This window comes from Schistocerca serialis, chromosome 2 (assembly GCF_023864345.2).
Source record: "Schistocerca serialis cubense isolate TAMUIC-IGC-003099 chromosome 2, iqSchSeri2.2, whole genome shotgun sequence".
NCBI classification, from domain to species: Eukaryota; Metazoa; Arthropoda; class Insecta; order Orthoptera; family Acrididae; genus Schistocerca; species Schistocerca serialis.
The window spans coordinates 775,065,554-775,081,222 of record NC_064639.1 but is presented as its reverse complement, the minus strand read 5'-3'; the positions used below and the strand labels follow the sequence as shown (position 1 = coordinate 775,081,222).

At 42.7% G+C, this 15,669-nt stretch overlaps 1 protein-coding gene across 3 annotated transcripts in view; it reads left to right on the top strand.

The window, feature by feature from the left end:
* LOC126457997 (nuclear pore complex protein Nup214) overlaps window positions 1-14,393 on the top strand; it is a 131,309-nt gene extending 116,916 nt beyond the window's left edge. For all 3 annotated transcript variants that reach the window (XM_050094767.1, XM_050094768.1, XM_050094766.1), the window contains one exon: window positions 14,195-14,393. In XM_050094767.1, the coding sequence (XP_049950724.1) occupies window positions 14,195-14,222 (28 nt within the window). In that variant the 3' untranslated portion in view covers window positions 14,223-14,393. The remainder of the gene's footprint in view (window positions 1-14,194) is intronic.
* Window positions 14,394-15,669: the final 1,276 nt, after the last annotated feature.

The window sequence follows — 15,669 nt, the reverse complement described above, 5'->3', positions numbered from 1 at the left end:
TCTGGCCTGCACTGCTACCAGTGTTATTGTTTCAACCACACTAGAACGTCTTGTCAACAGCCAGCTAAATGTGCAACCTGTGGTAGGGATGCACATGAGGGCAATTGTCCTCCTCCTCCTCGCCCCCACTGTGTTAACTGCAATCACAGCCATGGTGCCTCCTCTCAGGATTGTCCCATGCATCTTGATGAGCGGCCTCTCCAAGAGATCCAGGTAAAGGAAAAAGTGCCTTACGCAGTTGCTCACAAGTTATTGGCTAGTCGCAAATGCTGCATTCTCTCGTCTGGCACTTATAGTTCTGTTCTTGTTACCCCTTGCTCCATGAAGCACATTGCCACGCAAACATGCGACCTCAGATTCAGCTCTGAGGTTGTGAAATTGCCCAGTGTCAAGGTAGCATCACCATCCCCCCCATCCAGCTGTGCAGCAAGCCATCAAACTCTTGGCTCAAGGGGCAAAACAACCAGCTACACAACTGGTAGGCCGGAAAGGACAGAAATAGTTCTCCCGTGAAGAATTCCTACATCCTTCCAGCCAAACAACACCCGAGTCTTCCTCTACCCGGAAAGGCTCAAAGACATCTCCTTCGCCGACTCAAAATCCTCTTCGACGGTGCTGCCACGTGATACTTTAGCCCAGTCAGCCTCTGTGTCGCCAGTGCACACCACTAAGTGTTTTTCAGCATTGTATTCCACAGACTGACAGCACAAGCAAGCCGATGCTACTATGGACCCCATGGAGCAGGATCCTCCTGCGTCTGTGCCCTGTGGCAGTGACTTCACAGGCTGTCATTCGGCAGCTGCCGAGGTGACACCCCTAAATCTCTTCCTTATCATGACTCTCCTCCTATGGAATGTTCATGGCCTTCGGTCCCACAGGGAGGATTTATGGCTGCTTTTAGCATCGCAGGCCTTCAGCAAACCAAATTTCACCCTCACGACTGCTTTGAGCTTTCACATTTCTTCCCGGTTTGTTTTGACCTTCCCCCTGAGTTCAGCATTCCATTTCATGCTGCTCATATGGGATGACATTCATAGTCAACCCATCTTCCTGACTACCCATCTTCAAGCTGTTGCAGTTCGCCTTTTTCTTCCACATCTGACCTTTTACCTCTGTGCCCATCCGTCATTCTGTGTCACCAGGGCAGACTTTCTTCAGCTTATTGGGCAGCTACCTCCCTCATTTCTGCTACTCAGTGACTTTAATGTGCATCGCCCACTTTGGGGTTCTCCCAGATCCTGTCAGAGAGGTGCCCTCTTGGCTGGTCTTCTTAACCAACTTAACCTCTTCTGCCTTAACAGTGGAGCACCCACTTTCCTTTTTGACTCCTCACACACCTATTCCCATTTTGACCTATCCTTCTGCACTGCCCAGCTAGTCCATCATCTTGAGTGGTCCATTCTCTTTCTGATACGTACTCGAGCAACCATTTTCCATGTGCTGTCAGTTTACTGACTCCTACCCCACCTGCATGCACACCTAAATGGCAGCTTACTAAGGCTGACTGGTGGCTTTACTCCTCCCTGCCGACCTTCAAAGAATAAGATTTCTCCAGTTGTGATGACCAGGTGGAACATCTCACAAACGTTATGCTTACTGCTGCGGAACCTTCCATTCCTCTTTACCACGCCATGTCCCAGTCCCTTTGTTGGACTGAGGCATGCCGTGACACAATTCACACACAGAGATGTGCTCTCCATGTTTTTAACCATCATCTTATAATGGCAAACTGCATTCATTATAAACAGATGCATGCAAAGTGCTGTTGAGTTCTTCAGGATAGCAAAAAAGTTAGCTGGCTTTCATTCACTAGTTCTTTTAACAGTTCCACCCCTTCCTCTGTTGTATGGACCAACTTCCGATGGCTCTCTGGGACCAAGATCCATGTGCCTATTTCCGGCCTGACAGTAGCAGATGATGATGTCATCGTGGACCCTATTGCTATCTCCAACACCTTGGGCTACCTGTGTTGCGGAAGCTTCAAGCTCTTCCCACTATCACCCTGTCTTTCTCCATCGGAAACGAGTGGAGGAGGCTCAGGTGACACCCTTATCTTCTTAGAATCGGGAGTGCTAAATTTATTATGAGGGAACTAGATCATGCTCTCAGTTCATTCCGATCCTGCGTCCCAGAGCCAGACACTGTCCACATTTAGATGTTGCAGCACCTTTCTCTTGTGGGCGAGCACTTTCTGCTTAACACGTACAACTGCATATGGGCAAAGGGCACATTTCCCGGACTTTGGCTTAAAGCCATTGTCATATCCATACCTAAGTCCGGTAAGGACAAAAACCTTCCTTCTAGCTGCTGCCCCATCTCTCTCACCAACTGCATTTGCACGGTGATGGAACGTATGATTCATGCCTGGCTGGTATGGTGGGTTGAGTCTCACAATTTACCAATGAATGCACAGTGTGGATTTTGAGTACAGCGTTCAGAAGTTGACCATCTCATTACTTTGTCTGCCCATCTCATGAATGGTTTTCTACGGAAATCCCAGACTGTGGCAGTGTTTTTTGATTTGGAGAAGGCCTACAACACCTGCCGGAGAATTGGTATCCTCTGTACTCTTTACACGTGGGGCTTCTGTGGCCATCTGCCCTGTTTCCTTCAGGAATTTTTAAAAGACCGAATTTTCAAGGTGCTTGTGGGTTGTGCCTTGTTGGACACCTTTAACCAGGAAAACGGTGTGCCTCAGGGTTCTGTCCTGAGCGTCATCCTCTTTGCTCGCCATTAACCCTATAATGGCCTGTCTACTGCCTGGCATCTCTGGCTCCCTTTTTGTTGTCAGTTTTGCCATGTGTTGCAGTTCTCCATAGACTTGTCTCACTGAGCAGCATCTTCAGAGATGTCTTGATCCTCCTTACTCCTGGAGCATTGAGAATAGCTTTCGTTTTTCCACTGACAAAACTGTCTGTATGAATTTCTGGCGGCACAATTGGTTTCTCCCGCCATCTTTACATCTTGAGCCAGTTGTTCTTCTGTTCGTTGAAACTACAAAATTTCTGTGGCTCATGCTCAATGGGGAACACTCTTTGTCCTCTTATGTGTCTTACCTGGTAGCCCTCTGTACTGGGTTCCTCAATGTCCTATGTGTCGTCAGTGGTACTTCCTGGGGTGCCGATCGAACCACACTCTTCCATTTGTACTGGTCCCTTGTTCATTCAGAACTCTACCTTGGGTGCGTTGTTTATGCGTTTGCACATCCATCCCCCTTAAGTCGTCTCAACACTATCCACCATCATGGCATCTGTTTGGCCACTGGCACCTTTTACATTAGCCCCGTTGAGTGTCTGTATGCTGGAACTGCTAAACTACCACTGTCCTACTGCCGTGACTTTCTCTTCAGCAGTTATGCATGCTATTTGTCTGCCATGAATGGCCACCCATCCTATGCCACCTCCTTCGATGATTCCTTTGTTCGCCAGTAATGGGCACACCCTTCTTCCCTGTTATCCCCTGGAGTCCGCTTTCGGCACGTGCTACGGCGGCTTAACTTCACACTATCTGCAACTTTTCCGGTGGGTGTGAACCTTTCACCACCTTGGCTTCGTGAAGCAGCCCATGTTAATCTTGGCCTTCATTCGCTTCCTAAGGACACTACTCCAGCCTTTCTCTATTGCTTTCGGTTGGAACTTAGCGATAGTACCTTTGTGTATGCTAATGGCTCTCGGACTGACCATGGGGTTGGATGTGCCTTCGTCATTGGCGTCCAAATCTTAAGATATCAGCTTCCGGCACACTGCTCAGTATTTACAGCCGAGCTCTTTGCCTTGTATCAGGCCACGGAGTGCATCGGGTGGCACAGACTTTTCGATTGTGTCCTCTGTTCAGACTCACTCAGTGTCCTTTAAAGTCTCTGTGCACTGTACACTGCTCATCCCTTAGTGCCGTGGGTCCAAAAAAACTGTCACTTGCTCACTCTTGGTGGAGCCACTTTGATGTTTATGTGTGATCCTGGTCATGTTGTCCCACTAGGGAATGAGGCTGCTGACACTGCTGCCAAGGCTGCAGTCCTCGTACCTCAGCCCGCTAGTTCATGTATTCCCTCTGATGATCTCTGTTTTGCCATCTGTCAGGAGGTGGTGTCCCTTTAGCATCGCCATGGTCCTCCCTTCATGGGAATAAGCTCCGGCTTATTAAGCCTCTCCCAGCAGCTTGGACGTCCCCATCTCAACCCTCCCGCTGGGAGGAGATCAGTTTAACTAGGCTGTGTATTGGGCACTGCCTTTTTAGCTATTGTCATTTGACAAGTGGCGCTACCCCTACACTTTGTACACATTGCATTCAACTTTTACCTGTCCACCACTTCCTGATGGAATGTCCATTTTTTAACCTTTTACGTTCCCATTTGGGTTTGCTGTCTGAGTTATGAGCAGTTTTAGCAAATGATGCTCGGGCTGTCAACCACATTTTACTTTTTATCTGCCAAAGCAATATGGCGAAGGCCATTTAATTTGTAGTTTTGGACCTCCGTTTCAGTATGGTGTCATTTTTAGCCCATTTTCCATGACCCCTGTTTTTAGCTGTCTTCTCTTATGTCAGTTTTATAACTCCTCTCTGTCTTCGTGTTCTATAGTTTTGAGTTGGACGCATATGACCCCAGTCGTTTTTTTTTTTTTGCACCCTAAAGCAAAACAGAACAACAAAAAAACAAAGAATTCAAATACACAAGTGTTGCAATAAAATGGCCTTATTGCTCCAGTGCACCAATCCCTTGCAGTAATGGTGCACTGACCTTTCTCCCTTCATGTGGTTGTTGTTGTTGTTGTGGTGGTGGTGGTGGTGGTGGTGGTGGTATTATTCAGACCAGAGATTGGTTTCATGCAGTTCTCCATGTTACTCTATCCTGCACAAGCTTCTTCATCTCCCAGTAACTACTACAGCCTACAATCTTCTGAATCTGCTTATTGTGTTCGTCTCTTGGTCTCCCTCTATGATTTTTACCTGCCACACTGCCATCCAGCACTAAATTGGTGATCCCGTGATACTCAGAACATGTCCTACCAACCAATCCCTTCTTCTAGTCAATTCGTACCATAAAATCCTCATCTCCCCAATTCTATTCAGTACTTCCTTATTAGTTACGTGATCTACCCATCTGATCTTCAGCATTCTTCTGTAGCACCACATTTCAAAAGCTTCTATTTTATTCTCGTCTTGTCTAAACTATTTATTGTCCATGTTTCACTTCAATACATGGCTACACTCCATACAAATGCTTTCAGAAAAGACTTCCTGACAGTTAAATCTATACTCAGTTTTAACAAATATCTCTTCTTCAGAAATGCATTTCTTGCCATAGTCAGTTTACATTTTACATCCTCTCTACTTCGACCATTATCAGTTATTTTGCTTCCCAAATAGCAAAACTCGTTTACTGCTTCAAGTGTCACATTTCCTAATCAAATCCCCTCAGCATCACCTGATTTAATTAGACTACATTCCATTATCCTCATTTTGCTTTTGTTGATGTTTATATTATATCCCCCTTTCAAGACACTGCCCATTTCGTTCAACTGCTCTTCCAGGTCTTTTGCTGTCTTTGAGAGAATTAAAATTCATCGGCAAATCTTGTGGGCTTAAAAATGTGGCCCTCAACTACGTACCCTCAGATTCAGAGTTGAAATATTGGTTTCATTATCTATGGGGTGGGATACATAGTTGCCGCATTACATGCCAAATACTGCTGAGTCTACAGTATACAATATGAATACGCACATGAATCAAATGGTTGAAGGTTCCTATCACTCAGCAATTGTGAATTTTGAATGTAACATTTATAAATGAAAGATTGCAATTAAATAAAATATACATGTCCTATTTTAATGATCCTATTTTAATGACCTTAAATGATGAGTGTGATAGCAGAAGTACTTTAAAGAATGCTGTTTATTTCTGCAAAACGCTTACTGGTGTCGATGGTCCAGTAATTAAATAAAATATAAGTTGAATAACAGGGCATCAATAGATTCCTACTACATGTAATTAGTAGTGAGCAAGAACATAGCTCGCGAGATATTCACTTCTAAACGCATACTACTTCTTCACTGCAGAAGCCACGAAAATCTCACAAGTGCACAAGTCGGCACTACGAAATATTTCTATCTCCTGCGACCACGCACAAACCGCTCAACAATCTCCAAGTATTTCCTGCAACTGTCCATCGTGCCTTCCCGTCAAGCACTCCCTCGTGTCCTGTGCCACCTGATGCTCCTCCCCCACTTCCATACAGTCTCTCCATTGACTTCAGTAGTCGCCTACCATAGTAACGAGCACTGTGATTGGCTAGAGCGCTCCTGCCATGTCTCCAAGCCAACACACACTCACAAACATATTGAAACACATACAAAATACTGGATTTAATTTAAATAACTTAAAATTAATCCCGCAACTACCCTCCCGACCTGGTACAGAAGCAAATAACCAGAGCCACTTCCTCATCTCCTCAAACCCAGAACCTCCCACAGAACAACCCCAAAAGTGCCCCACTTGTGACAGGATACTTTCCGGGACTGGATCAGACTCTGAATGTGGCTCTCCAGCAGGGATACGACTTCCTCAAATCCTGACCTGAAATGAGATCCATCCTTCATGAAATCCTCCCCACTCCACCAAGAGTGTCTTTCCGCCGTCCACCTAACCTTCGTAACCTCTTAGTTCATCCCTATGAAATCCCCAAACCGCCTTCCCTTCCCTCTGGCTCCTACCCTTGTAACCGCCCCCGGTGTAAAACCTGTCCCATGCACCCTCCCACCACCACCTACTCCAGTCCTGTAACCCGGAAGGTGTACACGATCAAAGGCAGAGCCACGTGTGAAAGCACCCACGTGATTTACCAACTGACCTGCCTACACTGTGAAGCTTTCTATGTGGGAATGACCAGCAACAAACTGTCCATTTGCATGAATGGACACAGGCAGACAGTGTTTGTTGGTAATGAGGATCACCCTGTGGCTAAACATGCCTTGGTGCACGGCCAGCACATCTTGGCACAGTGTTACACCGTCCGGGTTATCTGGATACTTCCCACTAACACCAACCTGTCAGAACTCCGGAGATGGGAACTTGCCCTTCAGTATATCCTCTCTTCTTGTTATCCACCAGGCCTCAATCTCCGCTAATTTGAATTTGCCACCGCTCATACCTCACCTGTCTTTCAACAACATCTTTGCCTCTGTACTTCCGCCTCGACTGACATAGAGGGAAACATTCCACGTGGGAAAAATATATCTAAAAACAAAGATGATGAGACTTACCAAACAAAAGCACTGGCAGATCGATAGACACACAAACAAACACAAACATACACACAAAATTCAAGCTTTTGCAACAAACTGTTGCCTCATCAGGAAAGAGGGAAGGAGAGGGAAAGACGAAAGGATGTGGGTTTTAAGGGAGAGGGTAAGGAGTCATTCCAATCCCGGGAGCGGAAAGACTTACCTTAGGGGGGAAAAAGGACGGGTATACACTCGCGCGCACACACACACACACACACACACACACACACACACACACACACACACACACATCCATCCACACATATACAGACACAAGCAGACATATTTAAAGACAAAGAGTTTGGGCCGAGATGTCAGTCGAGGCAGAAGTGCAGAGGCAGACATCTTTGCCTCTGCACTTCTGCCTCGACTGACATCTCTGCCCAAACTCTTTGTCTTTAAATATGTCTGCTTGTGTCTGTATATGTGTGGATGGATATGTGTGTGTGCGAGTGTATACCCGTCCTTTTTTCCCCCTAAGGTAAGTCTTTCCGCTCCCGGGATTGGAATGACTCCTTACCCTCTCCCTTAAAACCCACATCCTTTCGTCTTTCCCTCTCCTTCCCTCTTTCCTGATGAGGCAACAGTTTGTTGCGAAAGCTTGAATTTTGTGTGTATGTTTGTGTTTGTTTGTGTGTCTGTCGACCTGCCAGCACTTTCATTTGGTAAGTCACTACATCTTTGTTTTTAGATATATTTTTCCTACGTGGAATGTTTCCCTCTATTATATATATATATATCCATTTCATCTTCACCAGAATTCTCTTTCCCCTTTCCATAATATTGCCCTCAAGTACATTGCCCTTTTATAGACCCTCTGCATGCTCCTCCCACCTTTCTGCTTTCCCTTCTTTGCTTAGAACTGGTTTTCCATATGAGATCTTGATATTCTTACAAGTGGTTCTCTTTTCTCCAATTCATACTTACTCATAAATCAGCAGAGCAGTGGGTTGTGCTTATGGGAGCTTGTGAGCAGTTAAACAGGTTATTCTTCGCCCAAGCCAATATTGATTGGTTTGTTCTGTTCACACAGTCTTATTAATGTACATATTTGCAGAACAGGAGGATATGGTGCATATGCTTACCAGCCACCGAATAAAGACACAATGAAACTCTTGAAACTCTTCTTACAAACATGAAGCATAGAAGAAATTGTTTTGAAGAAATCTTGCCATGTTTGTTTGTACTAAATGAGAGGAATTTTTTCTGTCTTTATGAATCGTTACATTCATAGTTCTCTCTCTCTCTCTCTCTCTCTCTCTCGCCCCCGCCCTCCCCCCCCCCCCTTTTTTTTTTTTTTTTTTACTATGTTATTTTAGAAATGAGATTCTGATGGCAAGTTTGTCCCCATGTTGCAACAAGTTATTGTTAAGTAGTTAATTTCTTACTCATATATAGCTTCCAAAATTCCACAGGTTTATCATTCATGATCTTAGCTGCAACTTTCATGCAATAAGTTGAATGGTACTATATCAGCATGTTGTTCTAGATTATATTTTTAACTAACTGATGGTCATCATAGCCAAGCTTCGGTCTATAGACATACAATGTGTGTTGAAATGGTGATATTATTATTCTCCATGTAGGTTAAAGCTCCATCACTCGTTAGTAGGTTAGAAACAGTCTATACCAGGTAAATGATGTCTTTGTTTCCAAGCAATGATGGGTCTTATATGGATTTCTTGAATAGGATAATTGTATGATGAGGTCTTCGTGGGTTAGCAGCCAACTCAAGGTGATATTTTGTGGCATCATTTCAACAAGTTTTCTACTTGTCATGTTCAGGTGAAGACTTTGCTTGAAGATGACTAGTAGGAAACTTGTTGAAATGTTGCCACGGAATGTTGCCTTCCTCGGCTGATAACCTGAGAAGACTTCATCATCAAGATTCACCGAGAAAGTCTAAATTCGCATACAGGATCATTGTAATTAAATGGATGTAAATTAGGAATGGTTTCAGTTTATCTGGGAATTGAGAAGCATTGAGAGAAAGCTACAGTAGCAGGTAATGGCATGAATTTACTTATTTATTGCTTCTGTTAGAAAGACAGGTCAAGTGTTGGAGAGAAGAGCAAGTTGCTCCAAAGCATGAATTAATAGGAGCATTCCAGAAGTATTGTTGTTGAGCTGTGAAAATTCGAATTCCAGAGCTAGTAATAAAATAGTCTAGATTAGATTAAATTAGATTAGTACTTGTTCCATTGATCATGAATACGACACTTCGTAATGATGTGGAACGTGTCCGGTTAATAAAAGGTGTCTGTACAAGATATTACATAAAATATTACATGAAACTTAATATTTTTTTTTTTTAAATTTTAACCATGTAATAAAATGTAGATGATAATCTCACAGACTGTGTAACAGACATAAAATTTCTGGAATGAATATTGACAATTAGTTGAAGTGGAATAAACACAGAAATGTACTAATAAAGACAGTGTCACCACCATGTTGTTCCATTAGAATCTTGTCATCAATGTGTGTTAGCAGTTGCCTTGTAGATATATGCTGTTTCTGGCAATACTCAGTTCTTAACTAACAAATCTTTTTTTTTTTTCTAGCTCAAATGCAAAAATATGGAGTCAATTTTTAAACCATAAAAAGGACCATAGTGTCAATTCTAAAGTAGGTGGTAATTTCACGGATTGTGGAACAAACAGAATATTGTAGGCATAAATATTGAATCTCAGTTTCAGAAAAATGAGCACACAAATAGATTAGCAAAGAAGATATCATCAGCATATTATAACCTTAACTTCCAGATATCAGTAGCAATGCCTCGTAGTTAATACATGGTCCAGTCACAAAGGTTATATTTGAACTATGAAGAAACTACATGTTGCATATCAAAACAAATTGTATAGAAGGTTGTTAAAGGAAACAAAAGACAATGGTGGAGTGGTAAAGGGAGTAAAAATAAAACTGGGAGGCAGAATTCCTATAAACTGATAAGTTAGGAAGGGTCATGTGCAGGTCAGAACTTGAGCATGTGTTTAATAGACAATTCCCATCTTCAGAGTTATAAGCCCTGGTTTAGTTTGATTGGGATCAATTCACATAATTGTACCTGGAAATGTGAAAATAAATTTTATAAGCAACAGCCCTGAAGTTTCAAAATGGAAGTGCATACTTCCCTGCTCAGATCTTACACTGTTTCCATGTGGGTCAACTCATCATACTGCAGACACTAATACCTCTGTCGATATTTTTGCAACAAAGTTTTCGATCAGAGTATAATTTATGATAGTGTCTTTTCATTCTTGCCTAGTTTCTTAAATCTTTTATTTTCATGTACAGGCTACATCCTCTCTCTGCCACCCCATCCTATCAGCCCCTTATTTGTTTTTCAAGATTTCACACAGTAGTTGCATCTCTAGTTAAAACTGCTTTTCAATTTGGCTTCACATTTGACACTTTTCCAATTCAGCCTGCTTATTTCCTAATAAATGAACTATTTTTTTATAGCTCAAAAGTTAGATTGCTTCTAATTTTTTTCAATAAGATTCAGCCCTGTAATAATTATTTTATGGGTAATATGTAGATCAGGCTGTTCCAACCGAGCTCCAGGGAGCCGGAGCACTCCGGAGCGCTCACGGCGGCAGCTCGGAGCCCGCGTGGAGGGGGAAAGCGAACTCACTGCCCCCTGGCCGCATGCAGCCGCAACTGACACAATAATCCGTGTTCAATGACAGCTATGACTAGCCGCGGGAGCCCTGTACCTCTATTGGAGGATACCTTATTCATTGAGAGGGATGGTCGTCCGCAATGTCTTGTATGTCATAAAGAATTTAATTCTGTGAAGAGGTACAATATACGACGACATTGTACACGTCTTCACGCAGTGCACTACGATCAAGTAGAAGGCGTTGCATGCAGAGAACTGGTAGCCAGGCTTTAGAACGGAGGGCATCAAAACATGCAACATAGTTCGTGGTCTGTAATGCGTTTATAATTTTCCGGTGAATGAGAGCGGAGAAAACACTACTGAATCTGCAATTCGAGCAAGCTACAGGGTCGCTCACATAATTGCGACGAGTGGCAAGCCATTTTCAGTGGGACCACTCGTAAAATCGTGCATGGTGGCAGTTGCAGAATGTTTGTTTCCAAGGGAGGTGCAGGCAATTGGTTTGCCTGTTGAAGCAAACAATGTCTCGTCGAATCCTGGATATGGCAGCAGATTTAGAGACACAGCTCAGGAAATAGGTGGAGAGCTTTGTTGCATTTTTGCTGGCGCTTGACGAAAGCACCGACATATCGGACTGTGCTCAGCTTGCAGTCTTTGTGCGTGGTGTCGACATGGAGCTGCAAGAAACTGAAGGACTCGTGGACGTGGTACCACTCGATTACACCCCAACAGGACGTGAAGTTTTTGAAGCTGTTTGTGAGTCAGTGGACAATATGAATTTGCCGTTGGATAAGCTCCATTCTGTAGCGACAGACGGTGCACCACAAATGATGGGGCGTCACCAAGGTTTTGCTTGTCATTGGAAAAATAAACTCATGGACGAATTCGGCAAAGACATTTTGACTCTTCATTGTTTTATTCACCAAGAGGCACTGTGTGCTGAAACAGTAGAGCTAGGTGGCGTAATGAAAGATGTCGTGAACTGTGTGAATTTTGTGTGGCGTCACGGTATGAATCACCGCCAATTCAAAGGATTCCTGAAAGATATGGGAGTGGAGTATGGGGATATACCTTACCACAGTACAGTTCGTTGACTGAGTCGAGGAAAAGTTCTTGATGTTTTCTTTGCCATTCGTGAGAAAATACCACTTTTTCTCGAAAAGAAAGGGGAAGAAATGCATTCCCTGAAAGATATAAAAAGGATATCAGACCTGGCGTTCCTAGTTGACATAACTATGCATCTGAACAATTTAAATCTGTCATTGCGGGGCAAAGGGCAGCTAATCGTTGACATGCACGACCAGATCAAAGTGTTCATGGAAAAGTTAGGTTTATTTGAGAGGCAGATGAGTAATTGACATTTTTCTTCAATCGTCTTGCTTCTATAAAACTACCTGAAGGTACTAGTTTTGGCGATCACCAAGCAAAGTTAAAGCAGCTCATCACGTCGTTTGAAACACGATTCCGAAACTTCACAAGTTTGGAAATGGAACTTAAGGTGTTCAGCACTCCTTTTTCAGTTTCCCCCGATGACTTGTCATCGTCACTTCAAATAGAGATTATTGATTTGCAAAATTCAACTTTGTTGAAAGAGAGGTACTACAACACATTGAATTTGTCACGATGGTATTGTTCATGACAGCGAAAAACATTTTCCGAGCTTCACAACAATACCGCTCAGATCATGTGCATCTTTGGATCTATGTATTGTTGTGAGCAGCTTTTCTCAGCAATGAAAAGAGTAAAAAGTAAGGAACAATAGTTTCTTCAAGATGCAGCAATGAAGGCCATCCTCCGCATTAACGCTGCGAACACTTTGACGCCTGATATTTCCGATCTTGTAATAAAAAGAAAATGTGAAGCTACAGAGGCCCAATAAATTTAGTATGCAATTTCTTGTAAAACAGTTGTTTCTTATTTATTTCCTGAACATCGTATTTCCTGGTGTAGCATGTCACCACGCCTTAGCAGCTAAGAGTATGAGGTTGTCGATCTTGTAAGACGCAGCTGGCACATCAAAACGCTCGCCTTGCCGCCTGCCTCAGCCAGCCGTGCCGGCCCGCTTGAATGGCCACAGCCTGGAGCAGGGAGCGCTCCGCGGCTCACAACGGAGCCGATGAGCTGGAACAGCCTGATGTAGATGATGATAATAATAATGATGATGACAATCAGTGTCATTGATTATACAGGAAATTTCAAAATATTTTATTACTAAATGGTATTATGTGGTAGCCACCTACAATATGGGTTTCTTTTGGTGCCATTTATCTACTGATTTCAATTGACGACTAGAGCAACATGATTGTGCAGATTTCTAGAACAACATTACAATGAAGCCATGTACATTTTGAATATAAGATGCTGTAAAATTACAGGTCATGGCCACCTAAGCATCAGTTTGTCGACATTGTACAGCTTTGGTATGTCAAGTGCAGGTGAAGAAGCGGAATAGTTATCTTGTATGGCATTAAGTGGCACCTAGTGGTCCTTTTGTATGTGGAAACTATTTTTTGTAGAAGTCTATGTCAATCTCTGTTTGAACCCTGCTCTGCATCAGTATTACTCTGGTTTTGTATGTTTAGCTGTAATTTTGTGCAAGTAGTAATTATTTTTCTTGTATCAAGGACTTCCTCTCAGAAACATATATGCAGTGACATAGCATAGTAAAAACATAATTCAATCAATTACCATTTGTTTAATCTGGAATGTGGGTATTAGTATATAATTATACAGTGCAACCGTTTGTTACTAGGGCCTACTACCTGATATGCGTTGTAAAAATAGTCCGCCTCCGTAGCGTTACCGCCTACCACACAGGGGGCACAAGTACGATTCCCGGCAGGGGACTGGGTGTTGTGTGTCCTTCTTCATTGACTCACAAGTCGCCGACGTGGCATCAGCTAAAGAGACTTGCAATACAGTGGCCGAACTCCCCTGAATGGGGCCTCCCAGCCAACAATGCCATATGATTATTTCATTTCATTTTGTTGTAAAATAGGAACTGTTCTTGCAGTTAGTCAAACTGGCGTGATTGCCTGATATCTATAAGAAAATATACTAATTAGATTGTATAATCTTACCAAAAGCAATATCATTGCTTAATAGTTGCTGTAATGAGGGCTCACATTTTAATGATATGAATGAACTAGAAAGAAGTGTCAAGGCTTAGAACTTGTTTTAGTTCGTAATGGGTTGTAAAAATTATGTTTATTCTGCTTTAATCCAAAAAAATTGTTTGATAGTTTCTCACTTACAAATTTATCTTTTTTTTTTTTTTTTTTTTCAGTGGCAGTTCATTCTCCAGTTGGAGGTAAGGCAGGAGCCTTTACCTTGCTACTACTTTTTAAGACTGTTAGCACCTTGGGGCAAATGCAAGGTAATTTTTTTTAAAAAAAATGGAGACTGGAAAATGTTCTGTATTTATGTAAAATTTATTACTGTATTCTGAAGCACATAAATAAATGAATGCTGTTTTTAGTCACTTATTTTGCCTTCATTCTTCTAAATACATTCCCTGAACAATGGTGTAATCACTTTCTTCCAAATCTAATAATAATTGTAAGAATGAGGATTACCTTCTTAATTTCTTGTTGATGATGCCATTATAAACTTAGCACAAGTTCTGATTCCTTTTCAGAGGAACTATGCTGGCATTTGCTCTAAGGTATTTATGGTTGGACGGGGATTTCAACCCAGCATCTCTTGAGTGTGAATCCAGTGTCTGAACACTGAGACGCCTCACTCAATGGTAACAGATGGAGTCTTGGGGGGAGGAGGGGAGGGGGGGGGGGGGAGGAGGAGGAGGAAGAGACAGTTCTTAGTTTTTCTATGTATGAGGAGGGACACCCTAAAGTAATGAGACTGATTTTCTTTGCAAGATGTGGCAACCCTGCAGGCTTGCATAGTCACAATATCTTTGACCTTGGTCTATAAGCTGCTTCTAGTCAAAGCGGCACATGGATGCAACAACTCAGTGATGAGTTGTGCTGTAATAAGTTAACATGTGTTTATGTCTCTCATCATGGAAATGGAACCGCATAATATTGCACAATGGTATGCCATTTATTTTTTGCGTTAAATTGGGTGAAAATGCGACAACAACTTACGGTAAGCTCCAGAAGGCTTTTGGAGAGGAGGTTATGTCAAGAGGTCAAGTTTTTCGTTGGCATAAAATGTTTACTGAAGGCAGAATGAATGAAGATGGAGACCACAATGGATGACCATCAACCTCAAGGACAGATGTCAACTTGGCCTGGATGCATGAACTCGTACAATCTGATCGAAGATTATCCGTGAAAATGCTTGCAGAAGAACCGAACATCAATGGAGAAACGGTTCGTGTAATAATAACTGAAGATCTTGGTATGAGAGAGATTTGTGCAAAAATGGTCCCCAAAAATCTCGCAACACAACAGCGAGAAACACGGGAAAATGTGACAGCAGATCTGTTAGAGCAAATGGAAATCAATCCAGAATTGTTGAGCCGTGTTATCACTGGTGATGAAAGTTGATTTTTTCAGTATGATCCAGAGACAAAACACCAAAGTTCGCAATGGTGCTCAAAGGGATCACCCAGACCAAAAAAGGCTTGCATGTCAAAAGTGAAATGCATGCTTGTGTGCTTCTTTGATTCCAAGGGAATTGTTCGTAAAGAGTGGGTGCCTCCTGGACAAACAATTAACCAATATTACCACAAAGAAATTTTAGAAAGACTTCATAAAAGAGTTCTCCGTGCCCTTGCCAACATTGCTGATAATTGGA